The 17,655-nt window shown below is 35.5% G+C and overlaps 1 protein-coding gene across 1 annotated transcript; it reads left to right on the forward strand.

Annotated features, from left to right (window-relative positions):
- Positions 1-61: 61 nt before the first annotated feature.
- On the forward strand, positions 62-17,591 carry LOC140964002 (SCY1-like protein 2 B). Its single transcript, XM_073423480.1, has 8 exons — positions 62-211; positions 413-499; positions 975-1,088; positions 2,186-2,314; positions 15,123-15,185; positions 15,826-15,987; positions 16,090-16,208; positions 16,360-17,591. Exons 1-8 carry the CDS (start codon positions 62-64, stop codon positions 16,490-16,492), a joined length of 957 nt encoding a protein of 318 aa, XP_073279581.1. The 3' UTR covers positions 16,493-17,591.
- The last annotated feature ends 64 nt before the right edge of the window (positions 17,592-17,655 follow it).

The raw sequence follows: 17,655 nt of genomic DNA on the forward strand, positions 1-17,655 counted from the left end.
TGGGTTGGGTTGGGTTTGGGTTTGGGTTTGTATGTAATAATGGACACGTGTTAGAATTAAAATGGGCTGGGTTGGTTATTTTGTGGGTGGGAATAAAAGGGGGCGAGGTAGTTATTTGGGTAGGTGTTATTTTCTCCGTTGTTTGCTAGCGGATGTTAGGGCAGGAGAATTGTATTTTTTCTCTTGTAAAAGGAATTATTTCCTTGGCTGGGTAGAAATTCTCACATTATAGATCCAAATTTTAGTATTAAATTCTGAAATTCTTATTTTCTAGTTGTTTGGAAATTTTGTTCGTGACACTGGTCATGACAACTTTGAAGATGCAATGATTTATCAAGTTTTTTTCAAAAAAACTTTGCCTTAGGGAGAAGTACTGTAAATTGAACTGCAGTTTCTATTATTTTTTATGCAGGTTCTCCCTCCACTTTGTGCAGAACTTCGGAACTTTGTTATGCAGCCAATTATTCTGCCAATGGTTCTTACAATAGCAGAGTCTCAGGTACTTCAACTTCGTATTCTTAAGTCTCTTGGCTTGATTATATTTACTGTAGCAAATGAGACTTGCTATGTCTGCTAGCCAGATTAATTTTGCATTTATATGCTTTCCATAATGGATTATGGCATATTAATGCTTAAACAGGCAGATTAATTCTGCATTTATATGCTTTCCATAATGGATTATGGCATATTAATGCTTAAATATATGCTTATGAATGTCAATATATTTGAACTGTGATGGAGATAGTGGAGTAATATTTTGTGCTTAATGGTACTTGGTGATTAGATGATTGTGAGTAATTTTAATTTAGAATAAAAAATATCAATGTGCTTCTTATTGTGCATGAGATGGTTCACTGTAATATGATCTCTTGCCATAATTGGATCATTCACTCTGATGTTTTGCTAATATTTAACATGCATAATTTTTAATGATTCAACAAGACCTAAAAGCCAGTATCTTAAAACTGCTGCAGGATAAAAGTGATTTTGAGATTTCGAGCCTACCAGCTCTTATTCCAGTCTTGAATACAGCCTCAGGTGAGACATTATTGCAACTCGTGAAGCATACTGAGCTTATTAGCCACAAGGTAATGAAAATATTTTTCCCCTAAGTTATGAAGTTACATGAAGAACAATTACTCCAGTTTAGATCTGAGCGAAGTTTATGGATAGCTCATGTGAGCAATGAGAAAGTCTTTCGTTTCATGTTCATATGTTCAACGTTGTTAGGAATTAGACGCAGTTGCATGTTATCTGACTTCCATTTGCGTAGTTCGGCTTTGGGTGTGTTGGTATTTTTGATCACTTCAAACAAATAGAGTGAGACACTGTAACAACTAAATGATGGAACGTTTACTACCTTAGCAGTAGAAATAAAAAGTGGTTGGAAATAAAATCAGAGTAAACTATTCTTTTATATATAAAAACCTGAACAAGCTTTTCAGAGTAAGCTACTCTTTTATATATAAAAACGTGAACAAGATTTTCTTTGATAATTGTTAATATATTACAAATTTGATGAATAATGAATGAGTGAATGGTGCTCACGAATAATTTTATTTCATAAAATTGATCAAAATTCTGAATTAATGTAGTATTTAACAAATTTGTCTATAGCTGAAACAAAATAACAAAAACAGTTCAATTGCAAAATTTTTAATTCATGAAAAATTATGACTGAATAATAATCAATTTTCAACAGAACAATGTTTACTTTAAGATATTTGAATTTTTTGAAGTTGACAGAGAGACAATTATGTCACAAGAAGAGATGCAGCTGTGAAGTTTTATCTGTTCTTATTTTATTTTGTTTTATTTTATTCTTGTTTATGCATGAACATGGATTGAATAGTTGTGTTAAAATTTGAGCAAAATTTAATGGAGTTATGTAACAAAAATGGTGCTCGTATGGATCATTTTAGGTTGTGCATGTGAATTTGTGTGAAATGAACTCTTCTTGTCTAAGAATGAAAACATTATCATCTGTATGCATCCTGTGTATACAACTTTAACTGCATCAGTGGTTCTGTGTACCGTAAATATTGTGGTTACCAGTATATTAATTGTTCAGAAAATTTGAACTTTGAATTGGAAGTATCAGAAATCTTCAGTTCTTGAACTAGTATTTTCTTGTGTTTCTATAGTTGAGGCTTGAATCTGTGGCAGGATTTTTTTACTCTGACAGGCTAGCCAGGAGCACCTTATTTCACACATATTGCCCATGCTTGTTAGAGCTTATGATGATACTGATGCCCGCTTGCAAGAGGAAGTACTCAAAAAGACTATCGTACTTGCAAAACTGGATGTTCAGGTAGTATATAGTTATATTCTAGTTGAAAGTTCTACATTTGCTGATTTGTTGAGTGGAAGTTAAGGCTGTGTTCAGTTGGGACCTCTCACTAATTACTCAGTAACTATTTTTGTGACACCCCAACTCATGACTTAGCCCTCGAGAAATGCCACCTTACCTAAGTATATCTCGTGCGGAAATAGTCCTTTGAACTATTATAGACAGTAAAAAAAAAAATCTACTAAACTTTATTAGCGGAAGCGAATCGAACAAAGCACCAGTAAATTTCGATGGAGTTATTACAAGACCAAACTAAAAACATTAAAAAAAGATTTATTATAAATATTTCAGACAATCACTGCTAGATCATTCACCGACATTTCCTTCTTTATACAATTCCGGTATACCTCCCTCTGGAAATTACAATAGATAAAGAAAATAGATAGGTTAAGTCTTTAAGGACTCGGTGAGAATTAAATAATAATCAAAATGATGTTAAATTTAACAGAATGATATAATAGACAATAGGGCGAGCATCCGACTATATGAATGCACAAGATAGAAAATATGATTAGCAAGAATAACGAGCCAAGTGAACTAATATACCCGGACCAAAGTAACGTTGTTCAATTGACTCAATCTCCAGACCAAAGTCCGTTGTCCAGGGCTCCGTCTTGGTAAATCATTTTATCATTCAATCATTCGTTCATTCATTCGTTGATTAACCAAGACCTTATTCAGTGAAAGTTCGATATGAATCACACTTAGTGTGATGATATTACAATGAGAACTTTTCAGTGAAGCATTCCATCATGATGTAATAACAGTAATTAGTAAAATTAAGTAGAATAAATTTGACTATGATGCGATCAAGATGATAGATTCGATCGGTAAGAAGGATATAGTCATGATTGATGATTTATTATGATAGAAGGAGTGGCCATCGAAGTGATGCATCAACGAGATTAAGAGATACAATAATTATGCACAAGCACAAGAAATCAATAAAACATGGCAAATATCATTTAATAAAATATCATATCATAATTTCCAGGCCAACTGCCAAAATTATATGAAGAACGGTAAAAGTAAATTTCTCACCTTAGTACTTACTATAGATGAGTGTGATAATCCAAATTTCAAGCCAATCCTATTGACCTAGGTGATTAACATTAGTATAGTATAATACTTCCTAATTCATTTTTAATATAGACTATCCCCAAAATTAGCTCATAACTTTAAACTTTATTTGGTGACATAAAATACCATAGTAATATGCATATAGAAAATCTTTAGACTCGTCTTATGTCTTAGTAAGAGTATGTACTTTAAATGTTCATAATAATTTACAAAATATTATGCCAAAAGTAACATCATAATTTTTATTTATTTATTTACTTCATATTTTATTTATATAAATACGAATATAGTACTCACAAACATAAAAAAAATAGCTTGTAAATCCAAAAATTATACAACTTCAAAACTACTTCTAATGATATATTTTAAGTATTGAAGACTATAAACATGTATAAAAAGATTCAAACGATCATACAAGTATCATATAATATCCGAAAATCATAGTTTTAACATTTAAAAATTTATAGTAAATGAAATACTCATCCAAAATTTACGAAACTTGCACAGCAGCCTAGAATAATATAGAGCATGCTTCGAAAAATTTAATTTTCATTTTTCGCGGCACGTGTCGACCACCACGTGCGGTCAATTTTTTTCCAGCAAACTTAAAATACGATTTTCTACAACTCTTATGTTATAAGCTTTCTGAAATACCCAGCCGAAACATGCCAGAAAAGGAAAAAATAGTAAAACTTACACCCCGACCTCGGTTGCCGGAAAACACTATTTTCGAGGCCGATTCCGGGAAACCAAAGACATGAATGAGAAGTATGACATATAATGAACAACTTTCGTGTTCATACTAAGGTGAAATACAGTAAGCAAAGTTACGGAAATTGGGAGTGAAAACAGTATCTGAAAATGAGTTTCCGGCAATATTTCCTTCCCGGGCAGCGGTGGTTTATGAATTTTGTCGAAAAATCGGCTGCTAATTTTTCGACACCTCTTTCTGTGATAGCTTTCTGGGTAAGTAGAGAGTCTTGAGGAATTTTTCTAGAATTTTTGGAAGAGTTTGAGGTATAGAAATGAATTTTTTTCCTATTTTTCTCCACTATTAAAAAGCCCCATTCGCACACCACTCAAACCCTACTCTAGACCAACCCTTAAAACTCGAAATTAGGCTAAGAAACTCTTGAAATTCATCAAGTGAATGGCTTTCTTTTATAGGCAAGAAGCAAGGCTTTCTTCCAATCCATGTTGGACATCTTCCGATTGCCGGTTGGGCAAGAAGGAAGGTGGAGTGTTAGTTAAGAAAGTATGATGATGATGATACCTCCCTATGCATGCATGTATGAGTAGCTAAAAATATATTTAAATATTTGACGTAGTTATTTCATTTTATTTTATTTTTAATAAATAAAAAAATTATTAGTAATATATAATAATTAAATATATACCTAATTATGGGGTATTACAATCTCCCCACCTTCAAGGAATCTGGTCTCCAGATTCAAATAGCTATTGTTGCATAATATCCTCTTCTTTCTCCCAAGTTGCTTCCCTAGTGTTTTGGTTCCTCCAGAGTACTTTGAAGAGTTGAACTTGTCTATTACGAAGTTATTTGATTCTCTGGTCAAGTATCCGAACATGTTGTTCTTCGTATGTCAAATCTCCTTCTAGGGTTAAATTTGCAGGGTTCTCTATGGGTGTTGAGTCAGTGAAGCATTTTCTTAATTGGGATACATGAAACACGTTATGTATTCCAGATAGTGTCTTAGGTAGCTGGAGTTGGTAGGCTGCAGGTCCTATTCTTTTCAGAATATTAAAGGGACCTACGAATCGAGGTCTTAACTTTCCTTTTTTCCCTGCCCTTCGGATTTCTTCGTGGGAGATATTTTGAGGAGCACTTGATCTCCAACAGCAAATACTAAGTCCTTTCTTCTTTTTTCAGCATAGCTCTTTTGTCGACTTTGAGCTGATTGTATCCTTTGCTTGATCACTTGTACTTTATCAATTGCCTCATGTATGATATCTGGTTTTATGGAACGAGTTTTCCCATCTTTGGTGCACCGCCATTCTTCAAGATCCCAGTTCAGAGGGGAATGACATTTTCGTCCATATAAAGCTTCATAAGGAGCCATTTGAATTGTAGCCTGGTAGTTATTATTATATGCAAATTCTATAAGGGGTAGATGATTTCCCCAGCTGTCTCCAAAATCTAAAATACAGGTGCGGAACATATCTTCCAAGGTCTGGATAGTTCTTTCAGATTGTCCGTCTGTCTCAGGGTGAGATGATGTGCTGAAATTCAACTTTTTCCCAAGGCATTCCTAAAGCTTCTTCCACAATCTGGATGATTTTGGATATAGGTCTGAAACAATTGTTGAGGGTATCCCATGCAAACGAATGATTTCTTTTTGGTATAGACCAGCTAGTTTTTCCACTCCATATTTACTACTCACTGGAATGAAGTGAGCGGATTTTGTTAAATGGTCCACCACAACCCAGATACTATCAAAGCCTCCTTTCATAAGAGGTAACCCTAACACAAAATCCATGGTTACATGATCCTATTTCCATTCAGGAATTGGGAGAGGTTGTAAAAGCCCTGATGGTCTTTGATGTTCTGCCTTTACCATTTGACATGTAAGGCATTTCCTTACGAAATCTGCAACATCTCGTTTCATGTCTTTCCACCAAAAGTTTTGTTTTAAGTCTTGGTACATTTTGGCTCCTCCATGATGGTTGGGGAATCGAGATCTATAAGTTTCTTCCAAAACTTCCTCTTTTAATGAGACGGGTACATAAATCCGTTTACGATAGCAAAATATACCCTAAGGGTTGGTGGTGAAATCAGAATATTGCCCTCCTTTGGTCTCTTTCAGCTTAATTACATCGGGATCAATGTCCTGACTTTGCTTGATTCTGGTGTTGAATTCTGGTTCGACTCTTAGTCCTGCTAGATGACCACGTGAAAATATGTGTAACAAGTTTTTTGACTTGACTTGGTTAGTTTCTCTTCCTCCAAGATGGGTTATACTGGCTATACTGAACGCATCTGCCACCACGTTGGCCTTCCCTGGATGGTATAGTATAGAGCAATCATAATCTTCTAGGAATTCCATCCACCAACGTTGCCTCATATTTAACTCCTTTTGAGTAAATAAATACTTCAAGCTCTTGTGGTCAGTATAAATGTAAAAGGTCGCACCGTATAAATAATGCCGCCATTTTGCTAGGGCAAATACTATTGCACCCAACTCCAAATCATGAGTCGGATAGTTATTCTCATGAATCTTTAACTTCCTTGAAGTATAGGCAACGACCTTCCCATTTTGCATCAATACACAGCCCAATCCTTCTTTGGAAGCATCAGTGTAAACCGTGAATCCTTTTGTTCCTTCTGGTAGTGTTAAGACTGGGGCGCTAGTGAGCATCTTTTTTAGTACCTGAAAGCTTTCTTCACACCTTTGGTTCCATTGGGACATATTATCTTTGCGAGTAAGTTGGGTTAGTGGAGCTGAAATTTTTGCAAAGTCTTGGATGAATCTTCGATAGTATCCTGCTAGGCCAAGAAAGCTTCGAACTTCAGTTACATTGCATGGTTGCTTCCACTGCATTATCGCATCTATCTTAGTAGGATCTACTTCAAGACCATTCCCGGAAATTATGTGGCCAAAGAATGTCACCTTATCCAACCAGAACTCACATTTGCTGAGCATAGCATACAATTGATTTTCTTTTAGTGTTTGGAGAACTGTCCTAAGATGATGTGCATGCTCTTCCTTGCTTTTGGAGTAAACAAGGATGTCGTCAATGAAAATGACTACGAATTTGTCTAAATAGGGTTGGAAGACTCAATGCATCAGATCCATGAAAGTAGCTGGCGCATTTGTCAATCCGAACGGCATCACTAAAAATTCGTAGTGACCATACCGAGTGTTAAAAAAGCAGTCTTGGGTATATCCTCTTGTCGGATCCGCAGCTGGTAGTATCTTTGCCTTAGGTCCAACTTCGAATAAACTTTGGATCCTTGAAGAGCATCGAAGAGTTCGTCAATACGCGGTAGTGGATACTTGTTCTTTATAATGACATTATTTAGATCTCGATAATCGATGCATAGTCTTAAGGTGCCATCTTTCTTTTTCACAAATAACACCGGGGCTCCCCAAGGTGATGAGCTGGGTTGTATGTATTTTCTGTCAACAAGCACTTGTAATTGGATCTTTAATTCTTTTAATTCTGCAGGTGCCATTCGGTATGGGGTATTGGACTTGAGCATAGCTCCGGGTGATAGCTCGATGGAGAACTCAATCTCTCTTTGCGGAGGTAAGGAATTTATTTCTTCTGGAAAAACCTCGGGAAAGTTTTGAACAACAGAGATTTCAGATACCTTAAGTTGATCATGTGGCTTATTGATTAGATAAGCTAGAAATCCCTTCCCTCCTATTTTAATGATAGCCTGAGCTTCTTTGGCAACTATTGGTGTTACGGGAAAAGACTCCACCTTGTGGTTTCCAAATTTCGTGTTTCCCAAATTTGAGAGTTTTACTTTTTTGGAGTAACAATCTAATTGCGCTTGGTGTCTAAACAACCAGTCCATCCCTAAAATGACAACGTAACCTTGTATAGGGAGTTCAATTAAATCAGCCATATATGTTTCCCCATCAATTTCTAGAGGACAGTCTTTGTAAAGAACTTCACTAAGTAACTTATCTCACATTGGTGAACTAACTTCCAGGATATATGGTAGCTTTACAGATGGTGTCTCTAGATGGTGAACAAAAGTGCTAGAAACAAAGGAGTGTGTCGCTCCAGGATCAAATAAAACTTTTCCAGTTTTTGAAAACAAAAGAATTGTACCTTCAACTACAGCAGTGGGATCGATATCGTCTTCATTTCCTATGAGTGCAAAAACTCTGCTGGAATCTTCCGTTTTTGAGCAGTTGGAGCTGGTAAAGGCCGAGATTTTTGTGGACGTTCTTGAATACTTTGTTGATCACTTCCACAAACCAAGCATTTCCCATTCTTTCTCCAGCATTTGTCTTCATTGTGATTAGCTAACCCACAGTATCCGGGGGCAATTTAAAATCTAACTCTAAGTAAATTTTAATTTTAAATGTTAGTCTTTTAGAATTCAAAATTTGATAAATAACATCCACTTAAAATAATTAATTAATTAATTAAAAAACAAAAGAAGAGTAGAAACAAAAAGGGGAGAAAGTAAATGGATTCTTGTTCCCTCCATTTTCCTCACCTTTCTCACAACGATTCTTCTTTTCTTCATAATTCACTCATTGGTCTTTTTTCAATTTTTTTTCCTCTACATTAAGCAAGAGAATATTGTAGTCATTTGTTCCCTAAAAAAAGTTTCAATTTTTCTCAACATTGTCAGAAATTTTAAATCAAATGTAAGTTCTAATGTCATCTCAATTTTTTTTATCGATTTACTGGTTTTGATTACAATGTATATATTGTAAATATAATTTTTCATATATTTCATTCTTAATTGTTCGATCGCCTAAACATTATGGGTTCAGTCGCTCAATTGTATTTTTAGTCGCCCACTTTGATATGTTATGTCATCCGATTATATGTTAAATCGTTTAATTTTTATGACATCTTTATTTCTTATTTTGTATAGGAATGACGATCATCCAGATTTTGATTAATTCTAATGGAGAGTGGAAGAGTGATGAACAAGGAACTTATACATGGTTATCCGAATCTACAGAATGGACAGCTATTTCCATTGATGATAGTAATTTGACCATAGAATGTAATTGAACATTGATGATTTTGTATGAATGAATCAAAAATATTTTGTACTATTCAATCTATAAAAGGAGATCAAATTAATGTTTTGTGGACTATTTACTATATTATAGTATATTATAATCGTGTGAATATAAAATATAAAAGTGGCGTAAAATAATTCAAAGAGCGACTGAAAGCGACTGAGTGATATATAATTCTTATAATAGAAAATATGAAGAACTTCACGTTTGGGTCTATTTACTCTATTTTAGTATAGTATAATGGAGTGATAGTGTAAAATATAAAAATAATGTCATAATACAAAGAGCGACTGAGTGATATATGAGTGATCTAATAGAACCACTTGATGTACTAGAAAATATTGTTTTTTGGAAGTGAAAGGTTGGATGTTTTTTTTTGTTTTAAAAAAATGTAATTGAACATTAATGATTTAGTATAAATGAATCGAAGATATTTTGTATTATTCAATGTATAAAAGGTGATCAAATTAATGTTTTGTAGACTATTTACTATATTATAGTATATTATAATCGTGTGAGTATAAAATATAAAAGTGGCGAAAAATAATTAAAAGAGCGACTGAGAGCGACTGAGTGATATATGATTCTTATAATAGAAAATACGAGCAACTTCACGTTTGGGGTCTATTTAATCTATTTTAGTATAGTATAATAGAGTGATAGTGTAAAATATAAAAATAATGTCATAATACAAAAAGCGACTGAGAGCGACTAAGTTATATATGAGTGATCTAATAGAACCACTTGATGTACTAGAAAATATCGTTTTTTGGATTCCACATTATTTTTCATTTTATAATCTCTTATCCATAAAAATATATCATAATATATTAAGTAGCATGTAAAACATGAACTTGCTCACTTTTTTTTTACTATATAACTCAGTCGTCATTCGGTCGCTCCCAGTCGCCATTCGGTCGCCATCAGTCTTTTTTGCCTTATTTCACACTATGTTTAATTTCGTAATTTCTTATCCATAAAAAAGTACCGTAATATAGTAAATATGATATAAAACACGAATTTGCTCACTTTGTTTTTGCCATATCACTCAATCGTCATTCGGTCGCCCTCAATCGCTTTTTAGCTTATTTCACAATATTTTTCATTTTATAATATCTTATCAATAAAAATATTTCTTAATATATTAAGTACCATATAAAACATGAACTTGCTCACTATTTTTTACTATATAACTCAGTCGCCATTCAGTCGCCCTTATGTGAAAAAACAGGAACCAACAATTAAACAGAATACAACAAAACTCCGAAAAACAAAGCTTCACGTATTCACAACAAAAGCAAACGAATTTGTATACTACGATCCTACTAAAAAAAGCATCAATGATTAAAAAATTACAAAGAGAAAAAAAAACTAGTTAATCGGATTTTTTTCCCACATAAATCAGGACCAATAATTAAGCAACTGTTACATATAAAACATATAAACTTTTTACCGAAAAAAAGAAGAAAAACACCGGTGATATAATCGCATGGTAAATTCATCTTTTAGTAAAAAAGAAACATTCGGAAACATAAAACTTTCGTCAATCGATGATCGGACAATTTGGATGAATGATCAACGCGTCGCCGAGGTATGGATACATACAATTAGCAAATCCAACACGGAGTCGGGAGAATCGAAGAGAGGAAAGTTGATGGTAAATCGGGAGATAGTGGAATTTAGGTAACAACGCTCAAAAGTAAAAGAGACTTGCATATAAGAAAAAAGAAAACATAAGTTTAGGGTTAAAAGAAAAAAAAAGGATTTGAAAATATTAAAAATAAGGGTAGAATAGACATTTCAAAAGTGAGTGTTAGTTTTTTAAATATGACGTTGTTGGGTGTTATTAGCCTAAATTTCCCCAGTATCCGCATCTTTGCTTGTTAGTTCCTTCTCGAAAATTTTGTTTTGATGGTCCTTCTTTCTTGCCACGCTGAATCTCGTTTCCATATCTCCTCTTCTTTTGGTTATTTTCGGGGAAATTGGGGTTACATGATCTTTTTTCTTCTTCATCTCTTTTAAGGAGTGTTTTGATTTCTGATTCCACTCGTAGAGCCTGGTTGACTGCGATATTATAATCGGTTACTTCAGAGGATAGCGTTGACAAGCGGACCTCTAGTTTTAACTCTTCTACAAACTTTCTCGTCTTCCTTGGTTCGTCTTCCATGAATTGAGGGGCATAGTGGATTAAGCGGTGAAACTCAGCCTCGTACTGAGCTGCTGTCATAGATCCTTGAACCAGGTCCATAAACTCCATTTCTCGAGCGTTTCGCACAACTTGGGTGATATATTTTTCTTCGAATTCTCTTGTGAAGTTCTCCCATGTCCTAGGAGTATTATTTCGGCTCCACTGATGATCTATGACTCTCCACCAGTTGTATGCAGCATCCTCGAATTGGTAAGTAGATAGATTTATTTTCTGTTCATCAGAGTGGTTATGAACAGAAAATATCTTCTTGATCTTCGTCAGCCAAGACTTAGCTTGGGTTGCATCCGGGGTCCCTTGGAACCTAGGAGGATTGAATCGAAGGAAACGTTCGAAGATCCGATCACCTGCATCCTAGTTTCTTTGTGGATTCTGGCAGTATTGAAAGAATTGTTGCATCATCTCGAGCATGTGGCGAGGATCAGGTTCTTCTTGTGGTATGTGTTCCTCTCTATGCTGATGATTTTGATATTCTTGGCTCCTTGCTTGGTTGCTTCTATTTGAAGATGCCATCGATTTGCTATAATAGGAATTTTTCAGAATATAAGAATTTGGGCAATAAAACTTCTAAGCTAATCAATAACACATACAATCTTGTAATTATCATACCACAAAAGTAGTCATCATTTATAGAGAAAACTGATAACTACTAGAGAAATTATCATCAAGTCATAAAAGTTATACCACATCAAATCTTTCTACTACGACCTATTTAAACGAGATATCATCAATTGTGCAAAACAAAATAGGATGTTTTTTTAGAAATAAAAACAATACTACTAATAGCCATAGTCTGGTACTACTCCTCAGCGGTAACAGTCGACTCGGCTTCGGATGCGTCCTCATCGTCTGATATCTCTATGATAACTTCGTCACCAACATTTCCAAACAAAGGTAAAGGGTCTTCTCCCCAAAAAGGCCTTAACTGTGCTATCAATGGTCGCTCATCAGGAAACTCCTCTGGGTCGGACTCGTACTCGGGGTCTGTCAGCCAAGCATCCTCCTATAAAGCTGATGGCAAGGGAGGCAACTCGGGCTCCAAGACTAGCGGCTCCATAGGTGGAATAGCAGGTGGATCAACTGGTAGATCAACGACTAGGTCAGCTGATGGATCAACTAATGGAATGAGTGGTGGCTCAGCTAATGCGATACCTGGTGGGTCAGCTGCTAGGTGCTGGGTAGGAATGGTACTAGGTCCTGCGCCATCTCGAAGGCTGGTGAGGTCTGCTAACACGTACTCTAACCCATTGATGGCGTATTCTAACATGGTACGACCCTGTGTAAGTAAATAATCAAAATGAATCTCGGAAAAATACTCTGCTCTCTGAAGGGCCCTCAGCTCTCGATCAAAAAACCCATGCATCTCAGATAGACTCATGATCATCCTATCTCTCTTGTATACTGCTTGACCCATGACTCCCCTCTAGGCTGGAATCTATCTCTCCCAGGCATCCTCTATGTATGAGGGACAAAAATCAGGAGCCCCTAGCGTGTCATTATGCCACCTGTAAATGGCCAGCTGGTTTCGTAAGTCTTGATTCTCCCAGGTCAAACAAAAAATCTCCTCTTCAAAAAGAGCTCGGTCAGTCACTCTGGCGGCTCACCCTATCTCGATCCTCAGCAATCTGTAGGGTGACATGGTCAAGATAATGGGCTAAATGCTGAGGCCTAGGGGTGAAAGTCAGGGTCAGGGAATCTGTACGAATATAGATAAGTTCGATAAGAATCACACTTAGTGTGATGATATTACAATGAGAACTTTTCAGTGAAGCATTCCATCATTATGTAATAACAGTAATGAGTAAATTAAGTAGAATAAATTTGACTATGATGCAATCAAGATGATAGATTCGATCGGTAAGAAGGATATAGTCATGATTGATGATTTATTATGATAGAAGGAGTGGCCATCGAAGTGATGCATCAGCGAGATTAAGAGATACAATAATTATGCACAAGCACAAGAAATCAATAAAACATGGCAAATATCATTTAATAAAATATCATATCATAATTTCCAGGCAACTGCCAAAGTTATAGGAAGAACGGTAAAAGTAAATTCCTCACCTTAATAACTTACTATAGATGAGTGTGAGAATCCAAATTTCAAGCCAATCCTATTGACCAAGGTGATTAACATTAGTATAGTATAATACTTCCTAATTCATTTTTAATATAGACTATCCCCAAAATTAACTCATAATTTTATACTTCATTTGGTGACATAAAATACCATACTAATAAGCATATAGAAAATCTTTGGACTCGTCTTATGTCTTAGTAAGAGCATGTACTTTAAATGTTCATAATAATTTACAAAATATTATACCAAAAGTGACATCATAATTTTTATTTATTTATTTACTTCATATTTTATTTATATAAATACGAATATAGTACTCACAAACATAAAAAAATAGCTTGTAAGTCTAAAAATTATAAAATTTCAAAGCTACTTCTAGTGATATATTTTTAAAGTATTGAAGACTAGAAACAGGTATAAAAAGATTCAAACGATCATACAAGTATCATATAATATCCGAAAATCATAGTTTTAACATTTAAAAATTTATAGTAAATGAAATACTCATCCAAAATTTACGAAACTTCCACAGCAGCCTCCGGAGCCACGCGCGGCCAATTTTTTTCCAGCAAACTTAAAAAACGATTTCCTACAACTCTTATGTTATAAGCTTTCTGAAATTCCAGTCGAAACGTCCCAGAAAAAGAAAAACTATTAAAACTCACGCCCCGACCTCGGCTGCCGGAAAACACTATTTCCGATGTCGATTCCCAGAAACCAAAGACATGAATGAGAAGTATGACATACAATGAACAACTTTCGTGTTTATACTAAGGTGAAATACGGTCAGCAAAGTTACGGAAATTGGGAGTGAAAACAGTACCTGAAAATGAGTTTTCCGGCCCTATTTCCTTCCCGGGCAGCGGTGGTTTATGAATTTTGACGAAAAATCGGCTGTTAATTTTTCGACACCTCCTTCTCTGATAGCTTTCTGGGTAAGTAGAGAGTTTTGAGGAATTTTTCTAGAATTTTTGGAGGAGTTTGAGGTATAGAAATGAATTTTTTTCCTATTTTTCTCCACTATTATAAAGCCTCATTCTCGCACCACTCAAACCCTACTCTATACCAGCCCTTAAAACTCGAAATTAGGCTAAGAAACTCTTGAAAATCATCAAGTGAATGAATTTCTTTTATAGGCAAGAAGCAAATCTTTCCTCCAATCCATGTTGGACATCTTCCGATTGCCGGTTGGACAAGAAGGAAGGTGGTGTGTTAGTTAAGCAAGTATGATGATGATGATACCTCCCTATGCATGCATGTTTGAGTAGCTAAAAATTATAATTAAATATTTAACTTAGTTATTTCATTTTATTTTATTTTTAATAAATAAAAAAAATTATTAGTAATATATAATAATTAAATATATACCTAATTATGGGGTATTACAATTTTTCTTTTTACTTTTTCGAAGGACTGCATTACAACATCAGTTACTGCTTCTTACATCAACTTTGATAGCGGATATTTTCCAAACACCATTTCCAAATTTTCTTTTCCCACCATTTCATTTGATATCATTAAAGTGGAAGGAGATTGGTAACAGTTATGGGAATATCTGGAAGACAGCTTGTGAATTGAGCTTTAATTTTATCCAACACCTAAAAAGGATTATCTGGTTTTAGGTTTGACCATTTGTCCCTTATGTCATTAAATTTTCTCTTGCAGATGGTCAAGCAGGTTGTCTTGCCTCTTGTTCATGGCTTGGCACTTAAAACAACTGTTGCTGCGGTACGTGATATTCTGATTTCAGGTTTCCAACTTATGGTTCACAAAGAAATCAATGTTTTGTAAAGTCTGTAACATGACAACTATTATTCTCCAACTTATTATGTTTCTTTCTTTACCAATAAATTTGAGATATAGTTGTAAGTTCACGTGTGGGCGACATCAGGCCTATCCTGACTATAAGATGTTTCTACATATGCTAGCGTTATGTCGTTCCTATTTGGTCGTCGCTGGCCAAAGCTACCTTAGAGAGAATCTGAGTACTTGTGTGTTTCATTCACCAATTAATGGTGTAATGAAGTGGCCATTGAAGATCATTCGAGAATCTTATAATTGGTATTGTTGTTTCACCCTTGATATTGTGATATGATGCTGGAGGAAGCATGGAAACGGTAGTAGTTTTGCTTATTGTTGTAAAAGAGCTGTTATCATGGCTATTAAGTAAATTAATATCTTAGTCAGATTTATTTTCTTCTTGTGAAGAAAGATGCGTCAACGTCTCTGTCTTTGTATTCGCAACATGTTCTCGTCTGGATAAGTTCTGGAATTCTCTGTTATTTTTCTCAGATTCTCCCTCTCCTTCCCTATAGGCACAACATTATCCAGAAGTGATCAGTCTATCCTGATTTTATTCTGTTCGCAGGTGAGAGTGAATGCTTTGTTATGCTTTAGCGACATGGTTCACATAGTGGATAAGAAATCTGTTTTAGATGTCTTGCAAGCTATCCAGCAGTGTATTGCTGTTGATCATTCTTCTCCTACACTGATGTGTACTCTCGGGGTTGGAAACTCCATTTTGAAGCAGGTTTGTGATTTTTCAACCAAGTTGGCAGTATGAATGGTTTTGCACGGTCACTTTACCTCCTGCTCTGAACTTACAGTGGCTTCTTTTGTTTTTTTCTACCAGTTTGGCATTGAATTCGTGGTTGAGTATGTTCTTCCATTGCTCATACCTCTTCTCATTACTCAGCAACTAAATGTTCAGCAGTTCGCAAAGTATATGCTTTTTGTGAAGGATGAACTGAGGTATCATCTTGTTCCTTGGTAGTAACTATGTTGGTTTCCATTATTTTCATCGGGCATATGCGATATTACATTTACTTCAGTTACCAACATTCTTTTTAAATATGTCTGATATCATCCCCCACCAGAAATTAATTTACCTGCTGCTGCACAGAAAAATTGAAGAAAAGAGAGGAGTAACTTTGACGGATGCTGGAGTTTCAGAAGTAAGAACATTGCCAGCATCTGAGGGGCATCCATCAGGACAAATGAATAAATCTGCTTCCAATGTCCCATCTATCGGATGAAGATTGGTTGCCTGCCAGAGTAGCTCCAACAGCCATACAATCTATAACCACGACATCAAAAACTCAACCTTCAGTACAAAGTCAGCCTGTTCAAGTCAACTCTAGATATTCCAGGTCGTCAACATCATCTATTGCCTCCACTCAGGAACCACCTTCTTCGTGTCCTGCAGTTGATGTTGAGTGGCCTCCTCGATCTCTATCAGGTGTCACAACTCAATTAGGTGATATAGAAAAGCTAAATGTAAATAAAGGTGCATCATCAAATTCAACTTTGGATACAATTGATCCTTTTGCTAACTGGCCACCACGGCCTAGTGGCACTTCAAGTGTATTAAGCTCTTTAAACAATGGCACCACAGCATCTACAGCTAACAATTATGGTCTCAGCAATAGTGCAACTACCAATGGTTTGAGCATACAATCTGCTTCTTGGGCGTCCAGCTTGCAATCTTCTTCCGAGTTTGATAGACAGAATGAGGGAAGTAGTAAACCGGCACATGTAGGTAATCTTAGTGATGGTGGCCCAAGTTCACAGAATTCACTGGGGTTTATGAAGCAAAATCATGGAATTTCAGCCGTCGGTTCATCCTCTGAGAGAGCTGCAGGTTTGGGATCGATCTTTGCTGTCAACAAGAATGAGAGAGCTGCACCAAGACTTGCTCCTCCTCCTGCAGCTGCTGTTGGTGAAGTTAGAGGACGTGGGAGGGGAAGTGAAGGGCAAGTTGGGTCATCCAGCCAAATGAAATCTCAGCAGCCATTATTGGACTTGCTGTAGTTGCGGCATTGATCACAACTATTTCTTGTTGTCTGTACAAGATTAGGTGTGTTGAAAAGTTACAGATGAACAAAATTTTCGAGTGATCATATTGTTTCAATCTGTTGCTGCCAATGGTGATTCATTCAGGCGCCTCTTCGGACGGTGATGCTTATGACCGAGTGGCGATGCTTGTGTCAAATTTTTTTTTGTTCTTTATTTTTTTGTTTATAGTAAATTGATTTGTTGTTGTTTGATAACGAAATGTAAGAGCCTGCAATAAGTTAAATACTCGACTTCAGATGAAATTTCTTGCTTGTTACTTGCCAATGTACACAGCCAAAAAAAATTATATTTTACTATGAATAATTTTCTTAATTATTGATGATTTATTGGGGTAGCTTAAGTT

The sequence above is a fragment of the Primulina huaijiensis genome, chromosome 18, assembly GCF_012295235.1.
Source record: "Primulina huaijiensis isolate GDHJ02 chromosome 18, ASM1229523v2, whole genome shotgun sequence".
NCBI lineage: Eukaryota > Viridiplantae > Streptophyta > Magnoliopsida > Lamiales > Gesneriaceae > Primulina > Primulina huaijiensis.

What these genes read in the sequence shown, in the direction of transcription:
- LOC140964002 (XM_073423480.1), top strand. Translation starts at nt 62, where the DNA reads ATGGGCTGGGTTGGTTATTTTGTGGGTGGGAATAAAAGGGGGCGAGGT. An exon ending in GGAATTATTTCCTTGGCTGG is followed by an intron (nt 212 to 412) that starts GTAGAAATTCTC and finishes TTTTTTATGCAG; the next exon opens with GTTCTCCCTCCACTTTGTGC. An exon ending in TTTGTGAAGGATGAACTGAG is followed by an intron (nt 16,209 to 16,359) that starts GTATCATCTTGT and finishes GCTGCTGCACAG; the next exon opens with AAAAATTGAAGAAAAGAGAG.